The 23,572-nt window shown below is 40.3% G+C and overlaps 3 protein-coding genes across 6 annotated transcripts in view; 2 read left to right on the top strand and 1 right to left on the bottom strand.

Moving 5' to 3' along the window:
• Nucleotides 1-8,918, top strand: part of smad10a (SMAD family member 10a) — a 30,517-nt gene extending 21,599 nt beyond the window's left edge. For all 4 annotated transcript variants that reach the window (XM_067611695.1, XM_067611694.1, XM_067611692.1 and 1 more), the window contains one exon: nt 312-8,918. In XM_067611695.1, coding sequence (XP_067467796.1) covers nt 312-523 — 212 coding nt within the window. In that variant the 3' untranslated portion in view covers nt 524-8,918. The remainder of the gene's footprint in view (nt 1-311) is intronic.
• Nucleotides 8,919-11,487: 2,569 nt separating this feature from the next.
• Nucleotides 11,488-16,085, top strand: pex11b (peroxisomal biogenesis factor 11 beta). The gene is made up of 4 exons (XM_067611690.1): nt 11,488-11,845; nt 12,746-12,861; nt 12,945-13,146; nt 13,373-16,085. The coding sequence occupies exons 1-4, from the start codon at nt 11,790-11,792 to the stop codon at nt 13,785-13,787; spliced, it is 789 nt and encodes a 262-aa protein (XP_067467791.1). The 5' UTR covers nt 11,488-11,789; the 3' UTR covers nt 13,788-16,085.
• A 49-nt stretch (nt 16,086-16,134) lies between these two features.
• Nucleotides 16,135-23,299, bottom strand: ilf2 (interleukin enhancer binding factor 2). Its single transcript, XM_067611689.1, has 15 exons — nt 23,157-23,299; nt 22,578-22,637; nt 21,623-21,665; nt 20,982-21,086; nt 20,808-20,885; nt 20,438-20,540; nt 18,720-18,785; nt 18,293-18,409; nt 18,101-18,179; nt 17,898-17,985; nt 17,704-17,765; nt 17,487-17,601; nt 17,106-17,196; nt 16,719-16,882; nt 16,135-16,355 (listed from the first exon to the last, which is right to left on the bottom strand). Exons 1-14 carry the CDS (start codon nt 23,159-23,161, stop codon nt 16,731-16,733), a joined length of 1,164 nt encoding a protein of 387 aa, XP_067467790.1. The 5' UTR covers nt 23,162-23,299; the 3' UTR covers nt 16,135-16,355; nt 16,719-16,730.
• Nucleotides 23,300-23,572: the final 273 nt, after the last annotated feature.

The raw sequence follows: 23,572 nt of genomic DNA, 5'->3' as shown, positions 1-23,572 counted from the left end.
TGATCAATTATCAATCAATCATTCATTAAGAATCAGTCAGTGACAGAATGAACTTTTCTGTGTGATTTGATGGGGAATGACTGTGACGGAGCGCCCTGTTAGCTGAATGGTTACTGTGCATGCCACACAACCACAACGTCCCCGCTTTGAATCCAGCCAGGGACCTTTGTTGCATGTCATACTCACCTCTCTCCCCTTGTTTCCTGTCTGCCTCCTCACTATCCCCTGTCCAATAAAGGCAAAACTGCCAAAAAGAAAAGGAGGGCCATCAGATAGTGTATGTCTGATTTCAGTCTCTTGTTCACCGGCAGGTCTGTCTGCAGCAGCAGGGATCGGTGTGGACGACCTGAGGCGACTGTGTATCCTGCGGCTCAGCTTCGTGAAGGGCTGGGGGCCTGACTACCCCCGGCAGAGCATCAAACACACCCCCTGCTGGGTGGAGGTCCACCTGCACCGCGCTCTACAGCTTCTGGATGAGGTGTTGCACACTATGCCATTGGCAGATCCAGGGCCTGCTAACTGAGGACGAAGACCATATTCAAATTCCAATCTGGATTCTATGAATGTGCGCACACAGACACACACGTTTGAATATTTTTGCTTCAGGCCAAATATGCTATCTAATTGATACACAAGGAAAACCAATCAAAAACACACAGAAAACATAAACGACCAACAACACATTATGCTTGTAACAATCAATGTACACATCACTCATGCTGTCACAGACACACACATGCACACGCACACTCTAACCAAAACGTCTGTGGCCAGACAGACATAAAACTGCTGATGTCTTTGGGATTTTTCTAATGCTTTACTCTCTACAATCTCAACTCTCAACACACGGGAGTTGGATCTCTGAAGGTAAAGATTTTGACTTTGTGTTCTGACCAATTTGTCTCTGTCCTAAAGACATTTGTATGCACTGTAGAAATCCAGGGATGTTTCAGAAATCCAGTTCCCCTATATGCACTTTGGATTTCTTCTAATTGTAGAAGCATTGTGCACATTCATTAATGGAATACACACAGACATGTAAAAATCATGCATGATTTGGCTGCACAGGCAGCTGAACATCCAGGAGTCAAAAACACTCTAGATAACTAACTGCATACCTCTGGAACATGCTGTCAGTAAATCCACACTGAAGACAAACAGCCTGACAGTTCTCTTTATGTCTTATGAACAACAGAACTGATGTATAAATATGGATTAGGGATCCAGTGTTATGTCATCTCTGTGCTCGTACTGTGCTCTTCACTGTCTGTTGATCTAAACTCCAACTGTTAGCATCAATAACTGGTTAGCTCTCTTATTACGCTCAGCTCAAGTTATATTATTTTTATACCAAAAGACTAAAACACCAAAAACATTTAGCTTTAAAGTAGTGTTGTCGTTCTTTGTAATGAAACAGTGCTACCCTGTATGTAACCAAATGGTTGGTGCAAATCACCAAAGCCAGAATACCTCATAACTACAGTGCATAACTAGTTTTCCGCCTAAACCGCACACACTCTCTTCATCGCTGACAGGCTGAAGTCAAGTTAGGAGGAGTCACTAAAACTAATAGAAAGTGCTAATAATAAATCCCTCTGATAGGATCCTGACTGCAACGCTCTATTTACTAGGTTTTATATTTATTTCAGTTTATTACTGGCAGTACTGGATACATTAACTGATATTTGTTACTTTGGAATATTAGTTACACTTTACAGTTTTACAGCTTAATTGACTTGTGAAAGACGGTTACAGTAACTTCTAATGGTTGTAGATTAAACAGCCACCAGCCACTCCAGAGACAGAAGCCTGAGTGCTTATATGGTCAGACCAAACATTCAGCTCCAACCTGTGCATGTGACACCAGTGCCTTTCTGTTCTCCTGGTCTGACCTGTTCTGTTAGGAGATCATCTGTGGTATCGTGTGCCTGTTCCTAGCAGTTTATTTGAACTCTGGGTTGTTTCTGCCGCTAGGTCCATGTGTTTTGCCATGAGAGAACAACGCCCTGCTCTTTAATCATGGCTGAACTTATCCAGGCTAAACAGATCCTATGAATTCTCATTTAACTGAAGTTATCTTGAAATAAAGGCAACGTGAGTAGAGAGTTGAAACCATCATCAGTATTCATCTGATTGGCTGAGTACTGACCATGAGGCAGGTATGTTGGGAAGCCTCCCAGCATGCACTGGGGCAACAGATTCATGGACATAAGTGTAATTTTGTGTGTTTTTGCGTTATTGTTACCAGTACTATTTTGTCCTACATTGTGCTCCATAATGTTTCCAGTGTCCACACTTCACGTTTGATATGCAATCAGTTATTTGTGTGTTCAGACAGATTCGCTTCAGGTTAAGGTACATTGATAAAGCCCTGCAATATACGCAAGTATTTCACTCAAGTTGAATCATTTTCAACTGGCGTGGATGCATATTTGCATCAGTTCAGGTCACCTGGGATGTCTCTGTCTGAACCATGAGTTAGGCTGGTGATACCGTGAGTGATGTTTTTCTCCAGATTAAGAAGTAATTATTACATAGCTGAATTTCACTGGACTGTGTTTGATATACTGTCTCACTTAAATCATTTACCTCTAGTTGATAAACGTATTGACTCTGGCACTCATGTCCTCTTGCATACATCATTATTATTATTATTATTCTGTACGTTTCTTAGCTCGTCTGTAACTCAAACCATTAAACTGACATGTACCGTTCTTATATCAAATTGTGCGGAATTATGTGTAGATTTATACAAATTCATAAAAAATTGCATAAATTTGCATACTTGATGACTTAATGCATTTGATTTAATGCACTTTTTTGACCTATCTCCTACAATTCTCGACAAAGACATTCCATATGTCAACCCGTGCAGAATTCATTGTAGATTTATGCCATGACTTTTATTATTGATATTACTTATACTTTTTGATTTATTAACGTTTAAATAAAAATACAGACTTCCATTGTATTTATGTCAGCCACTGCGTACAGTAGAAACTCCAGTCAAATTTTAAAATGCTCTGTATGACATGCTGATCAAACATGCACACTTTCATAATGATGACTTGTATAGAGTTCTAAAATACATGACAGTCAATGAAGCCCTTATATACACTGGGAGTGGACTGGGATTCATTATGAAGCCCTTACATATAATGCAGTGGAAATTCCATTCAAATTTACAACTTCATTCAATCTCTATATATCACCACTTTATTAACTCATGATTACAACACTTAACACATAATTTGACATAACGTACGTCAAGCTAATGAGCTGATTTCACTTCCACTGTGCTAATTAGAGGTATCATTTACAGTTTCCAAATATTTACTTAAACATGCAAATGAAGTGTGATGGAACACATAATTCTAGCAATTCTATTTAGAGTTTATGGGATGGATAACAGACAAATAGCTGCATTCACATGTAAATATAAGTCACCCAAATGTTAAACTACATTGACCACTTGAAATGCATATAAGACCAATCTACTGCAAAACCCATCAATGATAAATCAAACTGATCAGCTTGTCAGCTGACAGCAATCACACCTTTTCTTCAGGAAATGCTCCTTCTCTAGTTCCAATTTAAAACCATTTGTTTCAATCCAGGTAAAAACAGTCCGTCCTTGTGATGCAAGTACAGTTCATAGATTTTACTGTTCAAATGACAATTCCCCATCATAAAGTCATAGTGAAATGTCAGCTTTTCTGTTTCCAACAGTCAGAAAGTTTGAATTTAGTTAACTTTTAACAGCTAACAGTCTTTTTTAAGGGTATCTATTTTATGTTGTTGTATATTTTGTGTTGTGCAAAAGTAACAAACACAGTTGAACAAGACTAAAGGTTGACGGTGAACGGCAAACATCAACGTCATTTTCAGACACAAATGACTCCTTTTCTTACAGGCCTAATGAGAACATGTTGAAATAGTAATGATCATCTCAGATGAGAACAAATGTTCACAATATAGAATAACCCATAACTATAATTGATAAAATATATAACAAAATAAAATCAGTGCACTTCAAAAAAGAACCAATTAAACTAGTTTCAGAAGAGTTTCTTTGCATTGTCAGAATATGTTAGAGGTTGTTGCTCATCTTTAAATGTCCTTCTGTAGCCTTAGTGCCAGCCGCTCAGCACTCAGCCAATCATATGACTGCTTCTCTCTCTCTCTACACATGTGGTCTTTATTCCAAATACTAGAACACTATAATCCAATATTAGGTTATGTGGGTGAGAATGAACTTGACCTGGATTAGTTAAACCATCCAGACATTCCATCAATTTCTAATGCAGTTTCTTGTTTGACTCACTGCCCCTTCTTTGAAGGCAAGTTTTCACAAGATGCATGAAGAAATATCATACTTGAGCTGCTGTTTCATTGTTCCCACTCACATTAAAGAATAATTAAGTATAGCTTTGGATTTTTGAAGTCTATTTTAAAGCAAAACTAAGCTGCCACATACTGTATATATTTAAAGAGTTATCCCTCCTGCCCCTACTGGCTATGATCCTGTTGTAGAGTGACTCCAATGGAAGAGGTGGAGGACAAATCCTTGCCTTCGTTCTGTGTAAAAATGCATTCCAAGCTGAGATTTCAGCAGTCAGACTTAGTCAAATCAAAAGTGGTAAATATCTTCCAAAGTCTGTCTTTTTAGAACAAAATACCCTCTTTGTGTCTCCACTGACAGTGTTTCTGGGATGTAACGCTGCTGCAGAGGAATATTTTCTAGTAGATGAATGTAGGTTTGTTGCCAGAGCAAAACATGAGCAATAAACCCTACATGTGATGAAAACACCCACTTGATTTGTCTAACTCACGGTGCTGCCCCACTGTATGCGAACTGACCATGGGAAGTGAGTAATTCACTGCACAAAGCATGCTGGGATACCTGGCAACACGCACCAAGCTGGCGGGACAAATTCAAAAATTCAAACAGTGCTCACATCAAGACAAGCCAATCAAGCTGCAGCACCAGCGACTTTCTGAACAGCCATGTGTACCAGCTGTGCGACTGGCGGGGCAGGACGGACACCAGTTTATATGAATTGGTGGCGTACAGTGAGGCAGCACCGTCAGACTGCTGCAGCCTCCTATTCTCCTCAGCTGAGCTTAGAATGTATTTTGCACAGGAGGACTGGGAAGGAATCACTTCAGTCACCCATAACTCTTTCAGCATATGCATATTGTATAAAGACTTAAAAATACAAACCTACCCTTTACTGCCATAGGCCAGCACACTGCACAGCCTGGATGTATATATTACTGTATACATGTATAGTCCTTTAGGTCACCAGTGATTGATAATGATACACCAGAGTTCTAATAAACTGCTCCAAGCAGGCGTGCTGTCAACTTGGTCTTAGATACTAAGATGAGTCTGGCAGTGTTCTGGCATACACCAGATGTGACTAAATAAATGGTACAGTATAATCAATGTCACAAGCTCAAATCTTTGGACAAATCAGAACTGTGCTATACTGGGTATATTGTTCTTGATCCAGATCAAAATGTGAATAAATGTACCAATGAGTTTTATTGTAGAGGTGAGGTTTGTGAGGCAAGAGGTGGAGTTTCATTCTGTCAGGAAACTGTGGAATCTGAGAAACATTAGTCATCGGATTCAGCTGCTTTACAAAGATCAGCCGTAAACATATGCATATTTGTGATTTGTGCCTTTTGTTGTCAACAGTAGATGCACCAACACTGGATTGTAAGACAGACATTAGTTTGTCTTTATACATATAAAGATTCACATTGCACATAGTGATTTGGTTTTCATCTGTTCGAGATCTTTTGATGATATTCTGTGGTTCCCTCAGGTATCTGTGTAGCTCACTGAAGATATCATAAAGTGTCAAACTGGTTTATAGTGATAGACATAACTATTAACAAAGCACTCATCATACCTGAGTAGTATTATTTATTGCCTTAGTATTTTGTGAGTGTAAAATATGACTGAGTAAGCTTGGCACTATTTTAATCTTAGCATGGACAACACAATTAGATGTCATATTTATCTGTTCTCTGCCCATATTCAGGGAAGTACAAATGTTCAAGTAGGCGTTCTCAGATAGTAAGCAAATTCATCATCATCATCATCATCATCAGAGGATTACCCAGATTTCTCTACAATCAAATCACTGCTGATCATATCAAATCACCTCCATGATGTGTCCAGAAATGCTTTGCAGTTAGCGACTGTGTATTTGATCATCACTATTGATGTAATAATGCAGGAAAATCCAGACAACTCAAGCCAACCTTCATTATATGACAAATGTTTTCAGCTTGCAGTTTTAATCAACTGTTTGACTGGATGAAACTGGTACCATCCAGTTTGCCAGAGTTTTCCATGTAAGCAGTAATCTTACTGCTTCTTGTCATACGGGACCATAATTAAATATTCATTTATTATTCCGTTTTTATCAGTCAATTTATTCTTTAGGCTATATATGTTGTTGCATGCTGTCTCTGTACAAATTTCACATTTTTGTATGTTCAGCTGAATGAATTGGACGTGAACCAACTGAACAATGTCTGTTCTTGCTGTAATTAATACCAATTACACCGTTCTTTCCAGGAAACTTTTGAGGAAATTAATTTTCAAAGAAATGGTCGACCCATGAAATAAAGCCTTGCCATTTTTTTCCAGAATCAATGCTGGTTCCCCTTGAGAGCTCAGTACCTTTGATGAAGTTAAAAGCTGCTGTAAAAAAAAAAAGCATAATTAAGTCCACCTCAGATCCATGACACAACATGCAACATGTGATACTCAGCTGCTCCACACAGTGGAGGTTGAACATCATCTGTCATCACTCACAGCATGAGTATATTAGACTATGTATCAGTATTAAAACACATTGTAATAAAAACACTTTCATATTCTAAAAATATTTCAGCTGATCGATGCAGTCCTTGTGATTCCAATGTAAACACACATCTGACAGCCCACACAGTTTTGAGCCTTCTCAAATAGGACAGGCGCCTGGTTTGAATGTGCTGCTGCACGCCCACACTCCAGGCATGACTGCCTCTATGGCTTTGTGCATGGACCAAAGTAAATGCATTAAATAGCGATAAGTATTTTCATTGTAAACAGAGACAACACCTCTCTTTATACATATTTCATGTGTGATGTAGATGGTGTGCAGCTGATGTGTAGCAGTCAGTTAAACTAGTATCCCCCCCCCCCGCCCAGACTCAAGTGGTTTTGCACCATGTCTGTTTAACAAAACAATTCAAGATCTACTAAATAGATTTTTCCAGACCTTTCAACCACATCTTACAGTCTTTGTCAGTGGATGGGGTTTAGTCAGATGGACATTGCAGTAGGAGAAGTAGTGATAATCATAAAGAAGAGTGAGCAACCCCCATCTGCCAATGATGACTGTGAGAGATGGTCGAAAGCTCTGAAAAAAGCTAGTAAGTGAGTTAAGATTGTTTTTGTTTGTCCATTTTTTGAAGATGATTCTTTGATTATGCCCCTTGTATGCTGCAGTAAGTAATAAGCATCATCATACCACTAAGAGGAACAACAGTATTAATCATAGTGATGTGAGTTGAAGCTGCAGTTACCATAGACTTTTGTAACAGTCCGTACTTATCCATTACACATCTCTTCCTTTAAGAGTGCTGCATTCTGGGTAGAATGTTGGCAGTAGTTGTTGTGAGCCTTGGTAGCTGTGATGGGCCTCATCACTGTCCAGGGACGGCTGGATAAACATACTGCTTTACTGCTTTACTGTCCTGGTGCTTTTCTTTATTAGAGTCTTGCACATAGTTGAGGAGTCAGAGGGAGTTCAAATGCCAGCCAGGGTGTGTTGGAAAATGACAAGTCCTATTTACATATTGGGAAAAAAAATGAAATGGCACCACAATTTTCTAAACAGTTTTGGGTTAAATATCCAAATATTTTATGAATTCTCTTTGTCATTTCTTACAATATGAGGTAGGAGGACAAAATGTAAAACATTTCTGGACAAAATCTGATTTCATCCCATACCAAAACCACTGATGATACATTTATCATTTATCTATTTTTAATGTCCTTGTGAATTTTGTTCAGTGTCCAAATGGTGACACAATCAGAAAATATATATACATCATCCCTTACATAAAACATGGAACATGTTTATTCTGACACTTAATATAGAAAATATGTACTAAAGAATTTCATTTGGCTAGAGTATTGTTTTTTTAATCTTGTAGGTATTTTATTGTAAATATGTGCTGCTCTTGTAATGTGGACTGTATATTAAAATAAAATAAACATATGACATTGTCATATTTATACAAACATTGTTGATGAAGTCTTGCTACCAGTTGATAATTGAATCTGTTTTACAGAGAAACACAAACATGCTTCACTGATGTTCTACATGAACCATGGACATAAAGTCCCTCCCTTCTCAGAATCCTATTTTTGTCCCTGGAGTTTCCATGTGTTATTTGTGAGATTGATGTCAATGCATATAAATGCACCATTATGTATTTACATGTTTAGTTTTTTATAGAAACAAACTAAAGACACTGACTTCACTGTGTTTCTCCTCCTCTGAAACTCGACCTAGAGCCTTGACATGAACACACATACATCAGTATGATGCTAGATGACTCTCAGAGGAAGAAGAAATGAAACGCTTACCTCATGCTTATCACCTATAATGAAAAAAAGACTTATTAAACTACAAATATTGAAATCTACCATGGGTGCAGATATAGGCCATACACATACAGTACAGGTATTTTGCTGTCATTAGTGATCATTTGCCATACCAAGTGTTTTAAGAGTGTGCTGGAGGTTACAAACAATGCTTGTGTTATACATATAGTGGAGCTTATGGCAGCCCAATGGTTTCAATGCATTATGTAACTCATTATCAATAAAAGCCTTCCTAATGAAATATGGAGTTCAGTGTGTGATAAATGCTGAATAGATGATAGGAAGACAAGATTAGGCCTAACCTCACAAGCAGGACTCCTCTCCAGTGGTAAAGTCCAGAAAGAACAACTCAGAACATATAAATGCAAAGTTACCATCTTACATGGAGCAGAACATCTTGTCAGTTAGTGGGAGCAGTGGGGCACTCAGGGCCAGCTGTTGCACAAGATGGATGATGAGACTTTACATCAGGAGACCATTAAACACCTTAACTTCTCTGCTGGTTCACGCTTAAGACCGAGTGAGACTGGAGATGTCATCTGAGGGGAACATCAGTGAAACAGCAAGGACCCGGGACAAGAGACTGAGGGAACAGACATCAGCCGTCTGTCAATACCAGAACAAAACAACTCACAGCATCGATTGGAAAGAGGTCAAAGGTCAACACCTGAGCCATCTTCTTTCACTAAAGAAGACCTCAAGCTGCGTTTGAAAACTCCAAAAAGCTTGCAAGTGGACCTTTGAATTGTGATGTTGTCACTCATACTGCTCACACAAAGTTGTCTGGTTATAAGAGTATATTAATCCTGACCTGCTATGAGCCAGTGAAGACTTCCCCTAAATATTTTATATTGAGTGTGAAGAACAAAATCTTGACTACAGTTCATGTGGGGGAATACTGAAGATGGCAGTCAAATAGTTAAACTGAATGTGACATTGAAGAATTACAGTCATCGGAAGACTGAAAACTCTGCTGAGGACAGACATGTCCAGAACGTATGAAGTGGTGAGTCGGGCCATGCTTATATAATGCATGAGATGTTAATCCACCCTGAGGTAGAAATTCAAGATCATTTATTGAAGAAGCCTTTCTCATCTGTTTTAATAGTTATTGCAAAACATCCAAATGTAGTTTCAGTAAATAAAGAAGAAGAGAATGAAGATGTACAGAGATCGCTGGGTTCCTGCACAGAGACAGAGATGCATCTGTTTTGATGTGATTCTTACAAGAACCAGAAGTTCACTGCTGGAATAATGCTGCCTGCTCCCAGGTTTTCTGTGGGTCAGTCAGTTTGTGTGGATTTGATTTAATATATACCCCAATATAAACTAAAACAATGTAGATTTGATACAAAACAGGAACAAAAAAATAATCAAAGAATCAGCTCACCTGTCTGTCATCACCACTCCACTACAAGAAGACTGCACAGACAACCAGTGCCTTTGTTGTTTGTCGGCCTGCAGCTTGCCTTACACCAGGATTACCTACCTGCTTGCCTTGTCTGCCTGCCGAGCCCGCCAAGTCAAGGCTCTCATCCTTGGGATTCTCTCTACCAAGCCTTTTCCCAGATTCCTCCCCCTAACCTCAGCCCTAACACCAGCCAGCCTCCATCTCACCATCTGCCTGCTCAAGCAATTTTGTTATTTCACTGTTACCTACTGGTACAGTGTCTGCATTTGGGTCCACCTGCTTCATCCCACATGACACCAGGACTTTTGTGTAGCTGTGCCAAGTTGGTAATCCAGGTTTAGGAGCAGTCATACTGTTGATTGAACTATTTTTTAGTGCACTTATAAAGCTGGTAAGCCTAAAGAGGAAGAAACATATGTTATGTTAGAGTGTTTCCATCTTGGAATATATGTATATATATGAGAAGAAGCAGAAGAGACAATAATATCCAGAGTCAGATTTGGTCATACAGGACATAAACAGCACATTATTTAAAATAGAACATAATACAGGAAGATAGGACTTTTGTGGAGAAGAGACTTTAGAACATGTGATGCTTCACTGTCAAAGAAATGAAGCTGAGAGAAAAGATCTGATTCAGCGATTCAATTAAACTTTGATTTATGGGAGATTTTTAAGAAGAATATTATCTGTTATATTGATTTGACATAAATCTAGACTTTTTGGTTCTTTGAAACTGGTTTATAATTGATCTGGAACTGTTGTCATAGCAACAAGTCCTTAAAACAAACCTGAAAAGGTGCAGTTTATTGACAGCTAGCAGTCAATAAACAGTTAGCAGTTAGCTGGATCATGACCAAGACCAATTTTCTCAATTATATTTTATAATGAAGAGTTACCTATATTTAAACATCATTAAATATACAACAAAACAAAGTTTGTACACTAAAAAGTAACCATTTCAAATTTAGTTTGAGATACTGTGAGCGAGAAGACATAAACTCAACGCAAAGATTCTTAATTGGTCTAAATTAAAGACATTTAATTTAACATAAAACTTATTAAATGATTAATGACAGATGTCACTTTATTGAGATATGTTTATGGAAGTAAAGATATTTTAAGCTGTTTAATAAGTCTCATTTTCATGGCAACATCAATCAGTCTAACCACACTTACTGCCAATATCTGACAGTAAAGAAAATGTCAGCACAATTTAGAATAAAATAACAGCAGCAACAATGTAGGACCACAAATAAATGAGACTTATTCCATAATTCTATTGCCCTTAAATCAATCTTGAAAGAAAGATTCAAATTAGCTGGATGAGAAAGATCAGGATTATTTTAGCCTGATAACAGCATGTTAGCCTGAATTAGTTGATCCACACTCAACCAGTGAGTGGCGGTAATGCAATATTTCGTTGTTTGCCAACCGCAAATAGACATCAAGAGGAAGAAGAAGGACAGACTCGGAAGAGTCACATTCGTGTGCGAGCAAAACGAGATAGTAAATAGATCGTTGAGCTCTTCTGTGCTTACAATTCTCCTCAAAATTGTAGTTTTGAAAGCACTAGCCGTCAGCTTCATTATTAGCAACATCTAGCTGCTAGCTAGCAGCTGAAGAGCAGCTGACATTAACAGTTAGCAGATTGACAGCTAACTAGCTAGCAGTGTGACAGGCCAACAACAACAAGCTAGTATGGACTCTTGGGTTCGCTTTAACGCCCAGAGCCAAGCAAAGGAGAGAATTATTAGGTAATGTTATGGCTTTTATTAACAATAACGTTTGAAACCTCACTGTAGCTGCAAATGTTAATGTAGCTAAAGTAGTCAAAGTTTGCTAGTTAGCTACATCTCTGCTAGCTTAATTAAAGTCACGTTAGACAACTTATAAACAAATGAGTAAAAAACTTTACGCACAGTGATGAACGTTGCTACCCTACAGAGATAACACGTTCAACTAACTAAGTTGTTCTGACTTGCTTTATTATATACTTTTTTGACTTTTTGATGAGTTTTCAGGCTTGGCTTCACCTCAGGCCTTACGAGTGATAGTGAAGAGTTGAGCAGGCACATATCATTGACCACAGTGTAACAGTGTGAGCTGCAGTTATTGCACATTTCTGAATGTCAACACAAAATTCCAGCTTAACACATACGTGTTTTCTAAATGCACTGGAAGTTTGAGCACTTAAATAAAATAAAAGCTAATAAGTTTATAGACCCAGAAATACATGAATATAATGTTGCATCTTACACATTTACATTTGTTTCCTGCGCTCTTTGTCTTTGTTTAAGTGTTAAGTGTTCAATTGAATGTCATTATTTTATATTCCATATCATATATGTGCCACTCTGGTCGTGACCATAACTTTTGTCATTGGATCCCCATTTTCTTCATTATGAATCGCTATGGTCTGTGTTTGATGTGTAGATTCTGTATTGTACTGTAAAATCACTAACATTTAGTTATTAAACCAGACTTGAGTTTGTTTTTTATAAGAGATGAATGAGTACTTGACACTCATCACAGTGAGTCTGCTTCCCTGAATGATGTATAAAAATTCAACTGTGTGGCCAGGTCTCTGTCGTCTTACATGAATTATTCTGGAAGCTGTGGTTTGCTCATTGATCATGTGTGTTGTCCTGTCACAGGGCTGCCCAGTATGCCTGCACTCTGCTGGGCTACACGCTGCAGAAAGGAGGGGCAGCAGGTGAACTTCGCAAAACTGTCAGTCAGCTGGAAGCACATATGAGCCTGACAAGAAAGTGTGAGTGAACCAGCTCGTTTGACTGTTTTGTCCTACGTAACAATGCTGAGGAGTTACGACTGATGTGTGTTTGTGTCTCGCAGTGCTGCGTTTGGGAAACTCTGTGGAGGCGCTGGAGGCAGCGAAGAGGGCCATACACCTCTCTGACAGTGTGCTGAAGCTCTGCCTCACCATCAGCCACCTCAACAGAGCCATGTACTTTGCCTGTGATAATGTCCTGTGGGCTGGAAAAACAGGCCTCATCTCCAAACTGGACCAGCACAAGTGGAGTCAGAGATCTTTCAGGTCAGTTAGTTTTTTTCTTATGTTTTATGTGTACGTTTTCACAACAAATGCATCTATGGCTCTTTGTCAGATAATCAGTAACCCTTTGAGCTGAAGCTGATGTGACACTTTTCAATGTAATGACACAGTAACATAAGTTACATAGTGTTGTTTTCATAAGATCATACATGCTGAAAGATTTGAATTTGTTCAACTGTGTGCTCGAACATTTGCTTAAAACTTGCAGGTACTACCTCTTTGCTCTGATCCTCAACCTGACCCGAGACGTGTACGAGCTCCATCTCCTCATGGAGTGTGAAGCACGTTACAGAGCCACCAAATCACCACCCTCACCCTACCCCAGCACCACCCAGCCCTCTGACGATCTGTCCTCCTCCTCCTCACCCGCCGCTCCGGCCGCCGTCGCTCTGCCCATGATGTCAGCGTGGCTGCGCAGACAGCTGCACCTGCTGGTGACGGTGCTGTACAGTAACCCACCGCTGCTGTTGGACCTGCTGAAGAACAGTTGTGATATCTTCATCCCGCTGGATCGGCTGGGGATTTACCCCACGGGGACAGGCTTTGTCGGGGCGTGTGGCCTGGCCTCCTCTGTCCTCTCCATCCTCACCATGGTACACCCCTGGCTCAAACTCAAGCCATGAACACTGAAACACAGATGAGGGTCCATCTGAGGAGCTAAAGGGAGGACTGAATCAGAATCTAACAGTTAACAGACTCATCATTCTGTGAAGACAGCAGCTGCTGGTGGGATTTTGTTTTGAAATAGGTGGCAGGACATCAAAATCCTTGAAATGTCCTCAAAATAACCGACAGGGTGGATCCATGAGGAGCTTCTTTTACTCAGCATCACATACCGCATTCACTGATTAACAACTCCGCTGGTTACTGACCTGCATGTCTGCTGGACCACAGTTCCAGCTACGCTTCAGACTGAAGAGAAGTGTGGTGATGCTGCACAGAGCCCACTGCTGTCCTTATTGTCTCTCACTCTCACAAAGCAAGGCCTTGACCCTGACAGTCCTGCATCACTATCTGTCACCGTGTGATTGGCCCAGCCCGCTCTGATCCTCTTCTCGTGTTTTTAACTTCATTATGTTAACAGACAGAACCAAAACCCCTGAGTTATGAGGCTCATCAGTCATTACAGTCTCATCAGAAGCAGCTCTGCTCTCTTGTGTTCTTTGCCTCCTCGGCATCTGCTCTCCAACTGGCTCATATTAAATAAGACCCACCCTCTTGGTGTTCAGCAACCAATCAAAATGACAAATGACAACCTGTGACCATGAAATTTAGTTTTTTTAGTTATTGATCTGCTTCAGTCCTGTGAGATAGAGATGCAGGAACATGATATGTAGTTTGAAGGTAAAGCCTATATTTCATTTAAAGAGAAACTTGTAAGGAGTGACGTGTGGTACCATTCCTCTCACCCCCACCATAGAGTCAACACAATCTCACTATAGATTTAGTTTTCTGAATAAAACATGTAATAATAAAAACACACATTGTCCACAGACAACCAGAACATCCATTGAAGGCCTTATAATCTTGACAAAACTAATACATTTACAGTAGAAATTCTATATTAAGACTTTCAGTGTGAAGTGTCTAAAAACTAAAACGATGTTAAAATACTGTTGACTTGTACTGGGCCTCAAGAATAATCTGATGAGCTTTTGGAAGGAAATCTGATTAATTAATTATTTCCTGCAGTAGCAGTCAGTAATAACAGAACTACTACTGAAATGACACTGTAATGTCTCCACTATCATCAGGAAGGTGCATACCCCTGACTCTACTGTACATGCATAACTCTGATGCAGTCTTGTTTTAGAAGTCTTATTAATCAACATCTCAGCAATTATATCTGCAGCTCTTCATCTTTCTACTAAGAGGCCAGCACCTCACTGAAACAGGTGTAAAAACATCTGCAGTGAGCTGGGAGGAGATTAAGGATGCAACATGAATCTTTTAACTGGTTGATTTTTTTTTGTAACTGAATGTGTGTTCTCAGATGTTGGCTAAAAGAAGAAATGTCCAAATAATTTTATATAAGATGGGGAGAGTCTCGAGGGACCACAGCATGTAGGAGAGACACATCATGTTGTTCAATAGGTTACTTCATGCTTGTGCTCTGAAGAGGCAGTCACAGCAGCTGTCCCTGATAGTTACAGATGAGTTCACTGAGTTGTGGAGCTGATGTTTTAAGGAACCTTGTATCTGACTTGCATGGAGTGAAGTGGTTCTACAACTCTGTTCAGAGCTGCTGCTACAGTATTAAGAGTATGAAGGCCAAACACAGTACCACTAGTGGTAGCAAAAATATCATTTTCAATAATCATTGTCTACCATCAGCTAATATATCATCCACTGGTGGTCAGAATCACCTGTCAGTCATGTATCCCTCAAGATTCTCCCATAAAATATCAGCCGTCCTTGTGCAAAATCACTACTGAAGTCAAAAATGGTCATTTCTCAGCCTTCTGTCACTGATCTGGATGAACTTGTTTCTCTTCTGTGAGTCCTATATTACACTGGGTTAGTTAGTAGTGTCAGTGTGAGGATGATGAACGGTTCAGCATGTAAAAACCACTTTGAGAAAGAAGTTTCAGGAACAGACCTACAGACATAGTTTGTTAGTTTATGAATTGAAGATTGAGAAAGCATAGATGAGTTCTATTTAACGCAAATACATATTTTCTAATATCAAAACATTATTTTCTAAATTAGAAGCTGAGATATCACTATCACTGCCTGTATCTTTACCATACTGACTGGACTACATGATGGAATGCTTCTACTCATCCATATCTGTCAGTCAACACCTACTGAATGTTCTCATTTGTGGACCTTTGTTGTGGTCCAACTTGTTGACAAGTTTGATTTTGTTGTTGATATTTCTGCCTGCAATAAAGAGCTTGTATGTGGCTGGACTGACTGCACAGTCTGTTTCATCTGCTTTCATTCTGACACACAGAACAACACTCAAGATAAATAAAAAAAAAAAACACATTTATTCAGTCCCTCTTGACTGTAACAAAGGAGAGGTAAAAACTCAAAGTAAAAACAACATAAAAACTGACAGTGAATGGTGTCTGTCCTTCTCAACACATCGCAAGACCAGCGGCTGTCAGGTGGGACAACAGGCCTTTCTGTCCAGGTGACACATGACGGCTGAGCTGAAGGGACTCCAATAAGCTTTCCAAAGTTTACTGTGGAGAGACCAGAGCAACTGTTATATATGAACCCATCATAACCACCCTCATCATTTTGAATCATGGCTTTTGAATTTATGCTACAATCACACATCTACCATCACAAAATACTGTGACTGGTCTGTTTGCTGACCACTTGAAAGCTGAAAGACCACCTGAAAAGGTGTTTAGTCCGTATCAGAGTTTGACTGACAGCTCTCAGAATGAACAAAACACACTAAACTAACAAACACACCAAAGTTTGTTTTAACCAAACTTAAGGTGTGAAAGTACTGAAGTGAAAATTAATGTTTGATTTTGTGTTCCTTTATAGAAATCTATCCATTATCACAACTATTAGTGTGTGCAGATGTCACCAACCTGAACTCTTCATCACTCCTGGGTCTCCATGCTCTCATCCTCTCCATCTCCTCCCTCCTCCAGAGCTTCATCTTCCTCCTCCTTCCTCTCCGGAGGTTTCTCATAAGCTTTCTCTGACGGGGTGACGATCACACCGTCCCATGTAGACATCTCTGTAGCCAGGTCTGTGACAGCGATTGCACAGTTAATATAAAAAATATTAGAAACACTCCTCCAGTATGACACAGCAGCATTTATACTGAAGTTGCGTTTGAAAGAGATCACAGCCACAACATACAAAGACGACCAACTGTGCAGATATTTGGCTGATTGCTTAGTTCTCCAAAATGAAAACATGGTCTCATAGAGATGCTATACGTCTCACACTGAAGAATGAGATTCTCTTACAGCTGGCGTCTCCCTCCAGGCCGAGGATCTTCCTGTAACCTCCATGAGACAGAACCCTCACCAGTGTCTGAGCTGTGAAACACACCATGTCCTGCACAAACACACAGAAACTCAACATCATCATCATCATCATCACACTGTCGTTAGGTTCATGAAACACTTAGAGAGCCTTTACTTCTGATGAATTCTATAAATCAAACATATTATGATCCATGGTGGGTTTTTGAGGACACAGTTGTCCCCTACATCAATGCAACCACAACTCTGGGACCAAGGTTATAAACACACATCAGCTGATGAGACCACCAGTCATACCAGGGCGTCCTCAGTTTAGTAGAACTTTAAAGAGTATTGTAATCTAAATCCCAGGACCAGACCTACCTGCTGTTCTAGAGTCATGACTGTGTGGACTCTGAAGTTTCCACTCTCACAGGGGTCAGTGATGCCCACAGAGCCGGGCAGGAAGAGACCAGCAGCCAGCATCTGCAGGCAGCGCCTTCAAAAAACACATCACATATGAGTCCCACACAAAGCTTAGAGACAAGGCCACACCCCCAGCACCTGTACAGATGTGAGACAGAGGTGAGCGGGGACCAACCTGTAGGCCACGTTCAGAGAGAGAGGCTGTCTGGATGGGTTGTTCATCACTGCAGAGTGGCCCTGGAACACAATGGACACCAGCCTCACCACTATGACCTCATCACTGATGCCGTACATACACCAATATATAATACCTGTCCAGTATACCATTCAAGGCTCGTGAAGTGTGAAGCAGCAGACTTGTGGTCTTACCAGCAGGTCCAGGATCCAGGGAGTGAGAGGTTCAAACCCAGGGAAGCGCAGCCTCAGGTCCTTCAGCAGGCGAATCAGCACTTTGACCCTGAAGATTATCAACATCAAATAATCCAATAAATTCAGAGACACTCACAGCTGTGCATGGATCAGCTCTGCTAATGAAAACAGCAGCCAATGAGAGTTAAAAGAGACTTCCTCACGTGGACTGAGAGGCGTTTTCTTCAAACCAGCGGGCGTGTCGGATGGCAGCGAGAGCGCTCTGCAGCACCTTGATGTCCACTGAGGAAACAAGAAAAAGAGAATAAGACACTGACGCATGGAATGAACCTGCAGCACTGGCAGCTTCAAAAGTAATAAATCGGCCGTGTGTGTGTGTGTGTGTGAGCTCGTACAATGCAGCTCAGGGTCCAGCTTGCGCAGGTTGGGCGGGACGGTGGTGATGAGGATCTTGACAGTAGCGTCAGCTGAACTGATCTCAAAGCCCGTCTCATTGGTCAGCATAGAAAGCACTGACGCCAGCAGATAAACACAGTCAGTATCCACCAGCCTCACGTTACATTCATGATCAATTCACCACTTAACTCTTGTCAAATACAAAGTGCATGTTTTCAGACAATTAGCAGGAGTTATTATAACAGACACTCGTGATTTAAATGAAACTATGTCAGTCATGAAATTCCTTTCTTTACTGTGGACAGTTCAGCTGAACCTGATTACATATCAGCTAGACAAACTGTGATCACAGGAGCTCATCTGTTACATGATCCTGTTCACTTAAAGCAATGTTGAGAAAGTCATCAAGCCCTCAGCGTGGTATACCTTCAGTAGGGTCCTGTGTGCGAAGGGTCTCCACTACCTTGTTGCCGAGAGCAGCGACTGCCTCCACTGTAAACGACAAAAAGAAACCTCATCATCTGTATGATGTAAGTTTGTAAAACTGCAATTAACAATACAGGACACGTGTTTAGATCAATACACAGGTGACTGATTCTAAATATCTGACTTGATGTGTTATGCTGTCTATGGTGTAAACTATAGATTGTGTGCAGTGTTGGGGGACAACGTTACTTTCTTAATGACACTTCCCACTGACATGACATTTGAAAATCATATTACATTTCCAGCAGTAAGCCTCTAATAGTGGGACAGTAAACAAATGCTGTATCACTCAGAAATGATGATCTCTCTGTCATGGGATTAAAGGAGAGAATCACAACATTATGGAGCAGAGAGAAACGCAGACACTTCAGGGCAGCAGTCTGTCCAGAGGGACGCACCTGGCTCTGGACAGCTGGTCTGGAGACGGTCTCATGTTCTCTCTCTGTTCCGTTCTGTCAAACACTTTTTTGCCCATTGTTATCTGCCCCACAACTGAACTGCACTGCCCACCAAACAGCACATAAAGGTGACGACGTTTGTCCCAGTGTGAAAATACAGTGTTGTCTTTTCTATGATGGATATCTGAGACATTTTGGTTTAACTAAGTGGAACACAAGGTAGAAGCTACAATCTAGTCCTCATGGGTTCTCAAGTTCAGGTTAGCGGAGGCTCCAGGTTACAATGATCTGTTGGACACTTCTTAATCAAAATCATACTTATGCCAGTTTTTGACTTTTTATGAAGTATTTAAACAACAATTGAGATCTTTGGCTTTTTTTGTTAAATGAGAAGAAAAGCATTTCTCGAAAAAACATTTTAAATTTCTCAAAGGAGGACACTGGACAAAGGTATCATGTTGGTATCATATCAGCACTAGTATGGAAAAAGTTTTAACTATTCACAGCCCTGCCATGATACTGTGTCAATAATCAAATGGTGCTACCAAAGACGTGCTAAGACGTCTTTGGTATAAAACTAGACGTCAGGATTCAGTGACATAGTGGAGAGCTCTATGGTTGTTTGGTTGATGAGTATGGTGCAGGGTAAGGGACAAAATTAAGACTACTGAGAAGTTGGTGGAGGCTATGTCCTTGCTAAAGCCAGCTACTGATCTGGCCAAAGGTGGCGCTGGTTGTTGAGAGGCCGGCAGTGGGGAATGAGAAGCCGACTAGTCCTTCAACCAATGTGGTAACTCATGTGTGTAACCTAGCAACCCACTGGACTAGCTACTGGCTTGGCTGGTCATTAGCTTCCGAGGCTGGTAATGTGTTGCTACCTAGGCTAAATTTGAGCATTAAAAATTTGAATATTTAAAATTAGGCATGAAATTAGAATTGGATTGTAGAAAAAGATTGACAGCACTAGTATCATCATATGGAAGCATGTGCACTAGTGGAGCCTTCTGAATCTGGAGACTCTGAACAAAATTTGTTATAATAACGATAATTTGTATTGCCAGGCTATGAATTGTACCGTCACTGACATCACTCCGCACTGTTTACTGGCTGCAAACATTTTGATGTGTCATCATCTGAGTGACAAGGACAACCACATCTAAAGGTTCAGAAATAAGATTGGATTGTTTGGAGTTTGGATTGTTATAGTAATAACCTCTTCAATATTTAAGCAGATGACATCACTTCCTACTGATCACTTACATGTCGGGAGGATCTTGAGGATTACAACCAGGTCAGCAACGTTGTGTCCGGTTGTCATGGTGCCCTTCTTGTAAGAGCCCACCTGACGTACCTCTTCAATTTGCTACGAAGAGACACAGGGACACTATTATTAACATGTAACACACTGATGTTATTAACTAGCTCATTATTCACAGGCTCCACATCCATTCACTGATTCTGCTGAATCTACAGGCTTAGCAGAAGTTAGACATGACTGATTATCTAGGAAAAATATCTAATCAATATTTGTCACATACATCTATATAAAAATGAGCAATGAAATGCCACATTGATCTGAACTACAATAATAAGCTTCAGGATGTTAGATAGTGTCAGAAACATGACTCACCACTTCAAAGTTGCCAGGAGCAACAATCAAGTTGTCAATGACATTGTTGATTTTTGTAACCAGGGACAAGATGGAGGACTAAACGCAGGAAGAGACCAACAAACAAGGTTTCTGTCAGTGAATCTGAACAAAACAAAACAGAGTGAGACTAAATGTTATGTGGTGTGGACTGACCTGCTCTGCAGGTGTGGGGCTCAGGTCCTGGTTTCTCTTCAGCAGACACTCGCTGAAAGCCGTCTCATCAGGTGCAGGCTTCACTCTGGGGAAGGCCATCTCACACTGGTGAAAAACAACAGTCTGCTTTACTACTAGCCTAGTCACACAAGTAGGCTAAGATGGTAGTTTAATTAGGATAACATGGTCTCCTGAACATCAGTCACACAGCTGAGCACGCCCTGGATTTATTATTTTTCCAGTGGTTTAACTTCTCACCTTGCTGCACTGATGTACAGGTGAACCCAGTGACATCACTGTTGAGTGTGGTTACAGTTGCAACAGAGCACATCACTGACCGCACACACAACCACACATCAGTGAGGGTGGCTGTGGTCAGAGGTGTAACAGACTAAAGACTTGCTTTTTTTCGCCCATATAGTTTGGTGTGGGTACAGGGCACACAACATGAAAGGAACTGTCATACAAAGAATATAAACTCCATGTGAATCAAAAACTCAGACAAGGTGTATCAGAATCTCTGTCCAGTGTCTTTACAATACCAAAACAACTCAACAAAGCAGCCTGTACCCTCCTACCCTACACCCCTTGGCTGCAAAGACACCCCCCTGTGTTGAAGTTCCTGTCTAAATGTTACTCACCACATAAAAATCGAATGGGATGTGTGGGACAAACGGCCGGTACCTAAACAAGAAAAAAGAAAAAACCAAACAGCTTGTATTTAGTAATAATGACAGCAACAGTGATCATAAAAGAATATCTGATGTAAATAATGTGCTGCTTCAGTTATGACTGGATGGCATTATTGCCCATTGAAGTAGTAGTGGGGGGTATGGACAGAAGTTAATATTGTATATATAATAATATGGAAAAGTGTCAAAAGAAAGTGAAGAAGGCTATATTTTCTTAGGCCTTCAGCTGTCAAACTAATTTCAAAGGTGTGTGCTGCCCTGTCTTCAAAAAGTGAATATTGGCTTGGACTCTGCAGGTGAATGGTGTAACTGAAGAGGACATTTAAATTTGAAATAACACTGTGTTCGCACTAATCTTTTAAGTACATGTATTTCAATTTGTGGGATGATTTTGTGGAATGATCTGGATGAAGAAATCTGAGTAAACATATCACATAGTTTAAAAAGATATACAAAAAAAAATCTTTGCCAGGTAGAGATATGAGGAAGCTCTCTAATGATGACGTTGTTATTGGCTTTCTTTTTTTCACATTCTTGATGTGGTAGTGTTTGATTATGTATGACTTCGTTGTGTATGATGGACACTGGGCGGATAGTTGGACTATGTGAATCTTTAGTATAGTATATAGGTAGCACTAGACAAGCATGTTGCTGCTTCCTACTTCGTTTCGGCCATGAAATATTTATTTATGTTGCTTATTGAGAGTCTGTTGTATGTGTTCATTGTTAACTTTATTGGTTATTTTTATTTTATATACCGTTTTTATGTTCGAAATAAAGTTTATTCAATTCGATACAAAACATGATTATGCTGAATCTACCCATACACTGATCCAGCTGGGCTTTTTATTCCCTCAGGATGTTACTGAATACAAGCGGATAGCAGCTCAGTGTCTGAACTCACCCCTGGACCAGTCCTCCACGGGACCCAAAGCGGCCTCCCCGACCCCTGCCGCGGTCCCCTCTGGACATAAACACAGCAACATGTCGGAAATGCTCAAGTACATTTACTCCACAAAGCTAATGTTTGAAATAATGATTAGTATTATTTCCTTCCCCTGCTTCCATCCTCAGCTGCTACGCCCCCATAAACACACACACACACACACACACACACACACACACACACACACACACAATACATCCATTCATTCAGCTATAGCTGTTTGGCTAGGTAATGTTAGCTAAATGACGATAGCTAAGTGGTTTGTTCTAAAAGTACCTCTGTCAGGGTAAAATTTCCTCCACGTGTAAGACATGATAGTTCTGGGATAACACAATTGGAATAATCACCAAATTTGCTAACTCGCTAATATCTTAGGTAACGTTAGTAACCAACAATGCATGCAGCTAGCTTCATGTTACGCTAACATTACTCGCTCTACCAGACACCTGAGCTATGACGACTACAATCAACACTTTGCTTGTATAAAACTGTTCAAAGGAATAGAATATAATGTTGAATTAATTGAAATATAATTACCTCATTGCGTACGACGTTTTGGTGATTAAATGCGAAAATTATAAGAGAACCGTTCACCGTCCCTCAGCAGACCATAGACCATGGATGTATTCTAAGAGCCGGCTGCAACTGCTGCTTCCGGTTCTTCCTCTTCTTCTTGTACACTGAGATTGTAAAACAACGAAATTGCGCATTACCGCTTCCAACAGGTGTGGAGCACGAGTCCGGATTCGAAATTAAAAAGATAAATACATCTGATTGACAAGAGCCGTGACACTGTTTGCATAAAAGCTGGCAAACCCTTTAAGTAAAGGCGTGGACTGCCCGTCCACCTCAAGGTGTCATTATCAGTCTTTATAGGTTGTGGAAGTTAGTATGCACACAGACTATCTCAGTGAGCCTTTCGGTGAGGTACAGTGCATGTGTCAACCTGTCCC

This window comes from Thunnus thynnus, chromosome 15 (assembly GCF_963924715.1).
Source record: "Thunnus thynnus chromosome 15, fThuThy2.1, whole genome shotgun sequence".
Classification (NCBI taxonomy): domain Eukaryota; kingdom Metazoa; phylum Chordata; class Actinopteri; order Scombriformes; family Scombridae; genus Thunnus; species Thunnus thynnus.
The sequence above is the reverse complement of the archived record's forward strand: the minus strand, read 5'-3'. Positions and strand labels throughout refer to the sequence as shown.